General features: G+C 29.8%; 1 protein-coding gene across 2 annotated transcripts; it reads right to left on the reverse strand.

Annotated features, from left to right (window-relative positions):
- Nucleotides 1-708: 708 nt before the first annotated feature.
- LOC145185247 (methylenetetrahydrofolate reductase (NADPH)-like) lies at nt 709-10,870 on the reverse strand. 2 transcript variants are annotated; one of them, XM_090098153.1, is made up of 10 exons: nt 10,746-10,870; nt 10,227-10,494; nt 6,842-7,021; nt 5,724-5,837; nt 4,869-5,062; nt 4,096-4,665; nt 3,653-3,934; nt 3,047-3,169; nt 1,160-1,292; nt 709-1,011 (listed from the first exon to the last, which is right to left on the reverse strand). In XM_090098153.1, exons 2-10 carry the CDS (start codon nt 10,447-10,449, stop codon nt 821-823), a joined length of 2,010 nt encoding a protein of 669 aa, XP_089954279.1. In that variant the 5' UTR covers nt 10,450-10,494; nt 10,746-10,870; the 3' UTR covers nt 709-820. The 2 variants fall into 2 exon arrangements, with proteins under 2 accessions (XP_089954279.1, XP_089954280.1); XM_090098154.1 differs by having other exon boundaries at nt 5,919-7,021; nt 10,746-10,806.
- Between the last annotated feature and the right edge of the window lie 302 nt (nt 10,871-11,172).

Below are 11,172 nucleotides of genomic sequence, written 5' to 3' on the forward strand. Positions count from 1 at the left end.
CAGTACTTAATTTTTAGATTTTGTAACAAGCTTTTCAGACTTAACTTTCAATCCTTAAATAAACTGTTGTTTTTTAGGATTTTAAAATGTGCTTCTTTCAACTGTTCGTTACCAGTACTTTTTGGCAGGCGGCATAAGACATTTTGTTAGGTTGACAATCAGCAATATGATAAACAGTTTAATAACTTAGGTTCCAACCCTCTCCCAAAGCTAAGACTTTTAGCTCAAAACGACTGTTTTTTTCCCCCCAACTTTTGTTTTACTCAAAAATTTGTGGAGTTTGTGGAATTTAGAACGACGACAGTACAATTTAAGACAATACTTATCTAATTTTATGTTCTAATGTTCATAAGTAGTTATAAACACGAAAGTCACCAAAACAGATGGATCTAGCTGCATAAACAACAGAGCTAGATCCATGTTACCTAATACACTAAATGCAAAAAAACGTCTTCATTTAGTAAAATGAGCGAAAGTTCGCCATGATCGATGTACCGCTCCTCCCATTGTTCGTCGTTTCATTTTATAAACCATTTTCCCGACCCCCTCTTCCTTTTCCCGATGCGTTTTTCTTTAAATTTTTCTGCTGTCAGTTTAATGTCATGTTTGTAATATTACTTAGTTTTAAGTTTCAGTTACAGAAAAACTGACCACATTTTTTTCTTATCAGATAACCATAAATTTAGAATTACGAACCAAAAGCCTCTCTGGATTCAATAATTTAATTCATTTTTTGTAAAAACACAAGATTGCAATTTATAAGAACATGAGGTTTTCTTCAGAGTTTCAACCAAGAGGTGCTGTCACTTTCCTAAGATGTCTATACGAATAAACCTGGAGCATTAGTGAGCATATTTTCGTTTGAGCTAAACGTAGCGGTCATGCTGTCGTGAGCTCTAGCTAATTCCTCGACTGTTTTATTGGCTTTAATCGCTTGGATTTTGGTCGCCTCATTTAAACGCACATTTTGCAATGCGATGACTTCATCGATTACATCGAACAAACAATTTCCTATTAGAAAAATTACTTTTGTTGACTTTTGCTGTTTGAAATTAAAAAAAGCGAATATTAATCTTAAAGATTTAAAATTTTTGAAAATTTCTCAGAAATCATGGAACAACTTTAGTAGAAAAAAATTTTAAATACGATAAAAGGTCACCTTTGATGAAATCGTTGTCAACAAGATTCACGAGAAAGAAATCATCGTAGATACTTTGAATAATCTTCGAAGAAAATGAACCTGCTTCGTATAAAGATTGCCATTTTTCTATCCACAGTGAGAATGCTTCATCCTATATATTACATTTGCTTAACTATATATTAGTCTTTTTAATGGCATAAAATTAACAAGCAACACTTTTGAAACAAAAACACAAAAAATGGGAGAATAAATTAGCGAATTTGAAAGGTTTGTCTCGATAAGTCCATAGTTTATAATAATATAATAATAGGCCATAGTTTAGAATAATTAAGTTCACAGAACCTAGTGTCCTTTTAGTGAACCCACAGAACCTATCGGTTGAACACGATGAGATTCAACACTCTAATAGTTGATTAGTCAAAAACTACTTCACAGATTTTTCTAGTTTTTTTAGCAGAAGAAGGCGGATGTGTTGTTGCTTGATTCTATTGGTGTTCAGTATTTGGTTATAATTGTTATCGGCTTAAAATGAGTAAAAAAAATATTTCATCGAGAAAAGGTTTTAGAAATTTTTCCTTAAAATCCTTCATTGTCACAAATTGACATTTCAGAATTGACCGATGTAGCTCAATCTTCAGTTGCATTTATTTTGCAGATATAAAGAGACTCCATCTACTGAAAGAAAAACAAGAAGTGGAAGAAAAAAAGGATTAGAAGATGAAATATTAAGCAAAATTCAATCATTCGCTCAAATAAAACAAATCCATGTCAATCGCTGAGATGCTGCGAGAAAATCCAAATGCATCCGAGCTTTGATAGGAAAAGTACTTAAATCTGAAGAATGTAAAAGATATCATAAAAAGAAAACTCCAAAGCATTCCATTGATGGAGAAACTAAAGCAAGTCGTTATTCAAAAAAGCTATATAAACTTTTACGCCGAGAAAACGTGTGCAGAATTAAAAAGACGATAAGACTTTTTGCAAAAAGGCCTTTTCACAATTGCTAGGCCAGCAATATTTTTATCTATCTGGTAGATATGTGACTGACAAATTTAAATATATTCCAGCTAAAAGATTTGCTCCCAAGATCCTTGTATGGCAAAGAATCAAAGCCTTACGAGCAATCTACATTGCTCGTAAGGCTTTGAGCTCAGATTTGTATATAGAGGAATGTTTAAAGAAACGTCTTTTACCATTTGTTAAAAAGCATGATACCCCCACAATATTTTGGCCTAATTTGACTAGAACCCAATACTTCAAGAAGTCTCTAGAATGGTATGAACAAAATGGCTTTGAACTGGTACCTAAGAAAGCAAATCCTCTAAACTTTCCTGAGCAGCAAGGTATTTAAAGTTATTGGTCAATTATTAAAAGAAATCCTATTGAAAAACAAGAAACTAACTTTAGTTGAAGAACATTTTAAGAAAAGGTGAACAGTGGACAGCAAAAAGTGGGCAGCGGCTTCAAAAAAAAAGTAACTTAAAGCAAGATCTGAGAGATGATGTCAAGTACTCACAAACATTTTCGGCTTCTATCTAAGCGCCCAATTAAAAATGTAAAAAATGATAGAAAAAATTAATTTACTTAGCTTCATTGTGTAAAACAATTATAAAAATTTGCTAAGTGGTTTTTGAGTAACTAACGATTGATGGGTGCTGAATTTCATCGTGTTCAACAAATAATTTATTTTATCAAGTCTTTATGTTTAGTCTTCATGTTATGTCAAGTCTTTATGTCAAGTCTTAAAGTCGCCATGTTAAGTCTTTATGTTATGTCAAGTCTTTATGTCAAGTCTTAAAGTCGCTATGTTAAGTCTTTATGTTATGTCAAGTCTTTATGTCAAGTCTTTATGTCAAGTCTTAAAGTCGCTATGAAACCTTTCTTTTTTTAACGTTTGGAACCTACCTTCCAAAAATTAAAACTTATCGGGTCAACAACAGTAGGTTGCATTATTTCTTTTCCAGGGAACACACCCCATGTTACTGCAATAGGAGAGTATCTATCAGCATTAGTTTTATCATAGCAACCCTAAAAAAGAGTGTCAGAAATATTTTCACAAAAAGCTAAAACTTGAGGAAAACGTCGCAGCAAAAATTACGTTTAAAAAGCTTTTTGCTTTTTTTTTTTTTTTGAATAAAAAAAGATGAAACTTAATTACGTTAATAAGATGATACAATTTTCAAGTTTCAAGTGTTCAACTTATATTTGTACCAAGCTGCCCTTCCTACTTTAAAAAATGTTTTTTTGTGAAAAATTTTTAAGATTACCACAACAAAAATAGAAAGTCTTTCAATTATCAATACCTGCATTCAATTATCGATGCTTTCAATTATCGATGGAAAAAATATATAAGGAAACAAAAATATTTAATCTTTATGCAAAAAAATTAATTTCTTTGAAAATTCACCTTGCATGAATGGAGCAAGTGTTCAGAGAAAAAAGTAAATAAATGTAAAAAGGAGTTTAAAACTACAATAAAAAGACATTAAAAAACAAAATTACTTGTTGTACCTGAGAATCGATTATATGATAGTTGACTTGTGGGGTGTTGTTCAAAACTTCCAGTAGGGCATTCACATTCTTTTTATGCATAAAAAACTCTAAATAAGCTTTCTGATAGATGTAACCTCCTACTCCACCCCACCCAAATCGCTGGTCTGTTGAAGGTGCAGCATTAACTGCAGGCTGACTGTTTATAGTAAGAAATCCATACCCGTTGATCCGATAAAGTTGATCAACAAGTAGAGTTGTTTCTGGTTGCAATTCATCATCATTGAGTGGAAGCGCTTTAACCTATTTTCCAAATTATATAATTAAATAATGAAAAACAGTGATAAATAAAGAAAAGCATTGAATAAAAATATATTAATATTAATTTATTTATCCCAAATTCAAATAATGATGTATTGCTTTTTATATACGATCACACACACAAGGAATATAAATCTAAATACCTTGTGACCCCATTTATTATTTTCTCCACTTATGTAGCATTGGAAAACATGATAAACATCCTCAATGCAATCAAGTTTTTCGCCCCACATCTTTAATCTTTCAGTCTCACTTTCCTTACATTTTAGATAGAACAAATGATGATCAGTTAGTTCTGCAAAAGATGGAGCAGAAGAATTTCCCCAACGACCGTTAGGAAACTCGTCCCAGTTTGATGTTCGATGAATGTAACTTTTTGGGCGTGTTGACCAGAATATAGGGCGTACATCCTCTTGCGATCGCTTTAAGTTTGCTGATGGTTTCCATGGTAATGGTCTGTGACTTTGATAATGCTTCCATAGTCCTAGCTCTTGCAAAAGCTCTGTTGCTGCAATTTCTCGATTTAAAGTATAAACATGAATTCCAGGTACATCATCAGAACTCAAAAGTTCACGACACATTTTTACTGCAAACTTAACACCATATTCTCGAATAGCCTCATCATCATTTTTTATTGGTTCTAAATCATCAAGTATATACTGTGGTACCTCGAGCTTAGACAACTTCACCAGCTGATGCAATGAGGCATATGCCTAATAAAATAATAAGGGAAAAAACTTTCAATAAAAGCATTATTATTTAAAGTTTTTAAAAATTTTTTTTAATAACTATTTCTTAGACGGTGACGACGACAATGATGATGATGATGATGATGATGATGATGATGATGATGATGATGATGATGATGATGATGATGATGATGATGATGATGAATACAAAGTTAAAATAAGCTTACTTGTATTGGCATTACGCCTGGAATAATGGGAACTTCAATACCTATTCTTCTGCAATCACTGAGGAACTTGAAGAACACATGTGCTTCAAAAAATAATTGTGTTATTATAAAGTCAGCTCCAGCATCAACTTTTTCTTTCAAATGTATAAGATCATCTTCGTATGAAGTACAATCAGGATGACCCTGGGGATACCCTTACAACATAAAAACATTTTAAACAACTTCATTATTAGCATCAACCAAATTTTATCAAATAGACAAAATTGTTAAACTCATTCTTAAGAAAAATAAATCGAGGCCTTTAAACTTTTCCAATACCATACATAAACAAACTGTTGTTAAATTATATGAAGTGTATAGAGTGACATAAGTGGCAGCATAGCACTATCAGTTAAACTGTTGTAAACACTTGAATAATATATATTTACAGTCCTTTTAATAAAGTAACTTGAGCAATCTAACTTTCATCATAAATAAAAATAAAATATTAAAGTGCATGTACTTGTCACTAACAGGAATTAATCATTACTGCTATAAGAAATAAAATTAACAAAATGATGCCAGCAAGACTATGCAAACTTTGTAAACAATCAGTACAGACTATGGCTATTTAGCTGCTAGAGATGCAATGCAAACTACTAGCAGCTATTTACCTGCTAGTGATAAAATACCTATTAACATAGAATACAAGTAGATATTTAATGCTTATTCTTGTGATTTTGTGTTGTTACAAGGTAGCTTATTAGCCACTGTCTACTCTATACGTTTCCTAAATTAACATGCTTTGATTTTCAATTGATATGAAAAAAACTGCTTTTTAAAAATGCTATTTAAAAATCTTTAAATTATTATTACCTGCTACACAGATGGTAAAATAATTATGAAAATGTTTTCTGATACATTTTACCATGTCTGCTCCATATCGTAAATTCTCATCTGAAGCCTTCCAAACATCTCCTTTTGGTGGATCTAAGACATATACAAAACTTAAGGTTAAAAATAAGCATCTACAATTTTTTTATTTAACTGAAAAATAGTTGTAACTCTTACTGGTTTTGTTGTACAATATGAGCAAGCTCTACATTTTACTGTAATTGTCTCTTCATGTTATGAGTTATGTCAACACTTTGATATGTCATTCCAATTGCGATAACGCTTCTCAGAAACACTTTAGGTTTCTATAGTTGAATATTGCATCTAGCTGCAAAAACTTGTAAGACAGGTCTTTATTCTTTACAAATCCTTATTTCATAAAGAATAAAGGTTGAAATTTTTTTATTGAAAATCTTTGATTTTGATTCTCTTTTTTTGAATCTAATTTCTCTTTGATTTTAAATCTCTTACTGGAGAGGCCCAACTAATTTTTTCATTATATTTGAAAGTAGAAGCTTATTTATATATAAATTAGGCAATAAGACACAATAGAAAATTAGACTGTAGACAATACTTTACTATTTAGTCAAATTTATTGTGGTTAGATATCTCAACAATTAAACAGTTGTTGAAACTAACATATTTTCATGTTATTCTGCCAAAGTAATTTTTGGCAAAAAAGAGAGAGATATTGTTATTAATAAATGTTATGTAGCATCTAATTATGGGTTTCGGCATGTTGAATAGAATAAAACATTTTTCTTGTTTAATACATTTTTGAAAGCATTCTTTTTGAGAAATAAAATACTTTATTCTTAAGAAATAAAAGATCGTAAGAAAAAATAAAATTTTAATATTGACCAAATTTTGTTATTCTTGCTTAGTAAATGTAAAGTAGAATTGCAATTCAATACGCATCCTGCAATATTTACAAATCTCCACATGTTATTATTTCTTTTTTTTTTTATTATTGTTTTCATATATAAATACAATATCATAAAAACAATATTATTAATTCCAACAAATAACAAAAAAAAGCTATTTTAAAATGTTTTAACAATTTAAATGAGAAGATAAAAACAAATGAAATATTATTTCACCTCCACGTAGAGCAAGAATGTTACGTATACCAAGGCTTTTTGCCTTTTTAAGATTTTTGAGAACTGTTTCCATTGACATATTGGCACAGGTCATATGCAACATAGTTTCAATACCACAGTAATTTGAAGCAGTGCTTGCAATGGTGCATGAACTTGTTTCTTTATCCCCAGATGGATCACCTGCAAAACAGGAAGAAAAACTTAATTACAACTTAAAATTAAAATGGATAAAAAAAAAAAAAAAAAAGAAGCTTTATTGAGATGAAAAAAACAGTAACTTTAGCAAATCTTGTCCTCTAAAGAATTGATATTAGAAAATAAATTAAATTAATAATAGTTAAAGTAAAAAAATACGGAACAGTATAACGTTCTGAAAACATTTACAAGGATCTGAAAAATATTTATAAGATTATTATATATAATTGTAAATATATGAAATGTATTTATAAGATTAGCAAACAAATGGTCAATCCTTTGAGAAATAATAGTAACAGAAATTCTGAAAAAACTAATGTCATTTTCTTATTTTTAAATAGATGCTCAAACAGAACTTGCTAATTGTTTTGCAATTTAGATTTTAGAGATTTTTATCAAATTTACTTTGGGTTCTATGCTTATTTTTATTATGAAAGTATGCCTTCATCCATCAAAATGCCATTAAATTTAGATGGTTAAGGTTTAGCTTGCTTCTTTGTGTCAGAAAATGAATCTTTAGCTCCATTAATTCTACTTGAAACTTCAGTATAATTTGACCCTAAATAACTATGGTTTAAGTCTTCAGTTATTGTAACTTGACATCATTATTAAAATATTATCATCTTTATATCTTGAAGCACAGGCTCAAACAAGGAAAAAGTTTAAGAAAAAAACTTTATCAATTCAAAATATTCCCATAAAATCTTACGAAACTTTCATTTGATAGGACTTAGCCTATCAAATGAAAGTTTCGTAAGATTGGAGATTGTACTTTCTTTCTTTAGGAGATTGTCCTCCAGTCATTTGTGAGATCACTTTGATAAGTGCACAGGTATACCATCTTTCTGGAACATAACTCACTTCTGTTGCTGGAATTTATCAAGGGCTTAAGTTTATTATCCAAGATATTCAGGTATGCATTAATTTTGATCCAACATCTGAGAATATTTTTTTTGTTTCTGAAGTAAAAAACCCAAAAATCATTAAAGAGGAAGTATTATTAGTCTTGAAACTTTCAAAACTCCTCTTTAGATACCTTTTTTGTTAATGCAGTGATTGGTGCACACCAAGTAGTTTTTCTTGTATTATACTTATTTTCTAAAAAACCTTAAGGATAAAATTAAAAAATCTAAAAAATACTAAGATTTGCTAAAAATCTTTCATTTCTGATTTGGGTTCAATCTAGTTACTACTTGATTTAAAGATACTTTTTATAAAAAACCAAAATCACAAACAGCACTGTCCCAGTTCTTAAATTGTTAAGATGTTTGTCCCACTTTTACATTAAATTTGCCCCCGGGCAAAATTTTAAGTATGATTAAAGAGGCTAGGCCAAAATATTAAGATAGATTTCTTTGTCAAGTTTATGGATTCTATGCTACAATTTTTTCAAGCAGATATTGATTCTAAATAGGGAAAGGAAGTATTTCAATTTTTTTGAATAAACTGTGGTTTTCATTATTTTTAAAACTATTTTTCATTTTTCTAGAGTGTTTTTTTAATTATATGTATTTTACAGGAAAAAATTGCAGCAAAAACACAAATACCTAGAGCATCAATATCATACACAATCAATACCATTTTCTTATCTATAGACTCACTTCCCTTTTCCTCAAACAAATGATTAAACAAATTTAATGCAGTAGTGGCAATTGTGTTTCTCTTTTTTGCATGGAATTTTCAAAAATGTTATGAGTGGCTCTATTAATGACATCAGAATACTTAACTAAGTACACTAATATAGCATTCCTCCCTCTGTGACTCTTTTAGTAATTGAGTCAACTAGTTCTTAAAAATACTGGTTGAAAATGAACTTCAGAATCCTATCAGATGAGAGCAGAACTAAATCTCTTCTGCAAAGTGTTTCAGCACCAACCTTGATTGGTTCTAAAGCATTTACGAGATTTTCTAAGGTGGTAAATTCAGACTCAGAAATTCCAGTCTCATGTGTTAACACAATCAGTGACTATTGAAAGAGCTTAGGCACCTGCTTCAGCTAAAACTTTTAATCCTCCTTGATCATTGTCATCATCTTCTTAGTCCTCTTCTAGAATAGTGACTTGTTTTAGTGTGACAATATTTTCTTTCCTAGATTACCTATATAGAATGTCACAGGCAAACAAATGGATTCTGTATGCAAGACAGAGCTGATGAGCTGGTAAAGTGGAACAACCAAATTTCATCATAGTGGCTTTAGTTTCTCATCAACAATTACACAACATTTCTCTGCTAGCATGGACCCATGATCATTCCAAGGTTCTAATAATTGCCTTCCAAATGAACATTTATGTTCATATGTCTTCTGCTTCTGAATGAAGTAAATCACCAAGAGTTATGCTAAATTTTTGACTAACAAGCTTCTTTTATGCAAACTCCTGTTTTTTGATATCTTCATAATGTTTAATTAGCAGAACCTTAATCCATTTAGCATCTTTGGGCAATTTATAATTTTTGGGCTGTTCTCAAACGTTGATTAGTTGAGAAAAAACAAAAGGGCAGCCCATTACATGAAATAATCTCAGCCAAAACAACATCAACAGGATCCCTTGTCCTAAAAAATTAGTTAAAGGGCTTGTTTACTTTGAGTTTCCTCTTAGGAGTAACAAAAGCAGCAAACGTGATGTTATGCTTTATCCTCAGGTTAATCCTCATGGAACTAGTGCTTCCTCCTCTGCACCTAATTTCTTGGTTGCAGAGCTTGCACTTGACCAATTCAAGTTCTATTGAATGCAAAAAGTGATTCTAAATTGCTCTTTTGTGAAAATTTGCTTCACTTTTTTTCATCACAAACTGCTATAACTTTCTGTTAAGGTTCAAATGCAAGCAAATTGAATGTTTTCATGTGTTTTGTTGTCTAATTGCACAATAAAAGTGTTTTAAAATTTAAGATTGCTTAAAGATCTTTTAACAAAATTTTCCAAAACTTTAGCATAAGGGTAATTCTTTTTTTATATAATGTAAATAGAACATTTTTTGCATTCTATTTACATTACATTAAAAAAGAATTACCCTTATGCTAATTCAAATTGTTGCTTTTAACATTATTATTCTGTAAGATTTTTAACCTAATTAACAAAAAATAAAAATAAAAAGTAAAAAAAATTGATTGCAAACAACTTGATGCTACTGTTATATAGTAGATAAAACTATCCAATAACAGAAACAATGTTTTAAAATTTAATGTACATACCAGCTGGATGCCATGTTATATCACAAAATAAAGGTCCACCTTGACTCATTCTATCAAATCTAGCTACTAAATTTACTGCTCCATTAGGTGTGCGAGGTGGAAAAAATTCTAATGAAAAGAACTTCTTTTTGTTAGCAATATGTTCTTGTATTTTTTCTATAAGTGTTTGTGACTTTTCAAATGGTCTTGCTTCTTCATAACTTGACTCAATGAAATTAACCATTTTCTGACGGAACTTCCAATATATTAGAGCTTAGGTGGAAATTTACTAAAAAGAAAATATAGGTGTGTATGTATCTATGTGTGCACATATATATATATATATATATATATATATATATATATATATATATATATATATATATATATATATATATATATATATATATATATATATATATATATATATATATATAATTAAATTTAAAAAGAGTAATAAAAAAGTGTATAAGTATAACTAAGAAGTGTAAAGTATTATCCGTCTACAAAAGAAATTTATTTTCCTACTAGCTCACTCACATTAAATGTTATAGGCAAACCAGCTGGTACGCAGTTAGGCACAGATTTTTTTAAAATGCATGTTTATTTCGGCTTGTATTGTTGTATTTATAGTTGTAGACACACGACATCTATTTTGGACCAATGTTAGTTTAAAAAAAAACTCTAAATTTAGAGGGTTCACTAAAAATATAAGTTTTACAAAACTTCTAGTTTTAGTGAACATTAAATTTATTTTTTTGACGCTAGGAATGTATTTTGATTAATGAATTCTTAGAAGTTTTGGGTCAAGTTAAGAGTAATAACTTTGATTATTACGTATAAAATTAAATTCTTCATTATACTGCATACAAAGTCATTTTCTTACAAAAGACGGAGTTTTTCTGAATTCCATAGATATATGAAGGAAACTATTCTTTTACAACTTTTTAATAGTTTCCCTTGAGTA

Source organism: Hydra viridissima, unplaced genomic scaffold (genome assembly GCF_058129835.1).
Source record: "Hydra viridissima isolate aposymbiotic clone 2 unplaced genomic scaffold, HvirCarnegie_v1 scaffold_9, whole genome shotgun sequence".
Lineage (NCBI taxonomy): Eukaryota > Metazoa > Cnidaria > Hydrozoa > Anthoathecata > Hydridae > Hydra > Hydra viridissima.

What these genes read in the sequence shown, in the direction of transcription:
- LOC145185247 (XM_090098153.1), bottom strand. Translation starts at nt 10,449, where the DNA reads ATGGTTAATTTCATTGAGTCAAGTTATGAAGAAGCAAGACCATTTGAA. An exon ending in ATCATATAATCGATTCTCAG is followed by an intron (nt 3,170 to 3,652) that starts GTACAACAAGTA and finishes ACTCTTTTTTAG; the next exon opens with GGTTGCTATGATAAAACTAA. An exon ending in TAAGTTTTAATTTTTGGAAG is followed by an intron (nt 1,293 to 3,046) that starts GTAGGTTCCAAA and finishes TGTAATATATAG; the next exon opens with GATGAAGCATTCTCACTGTG.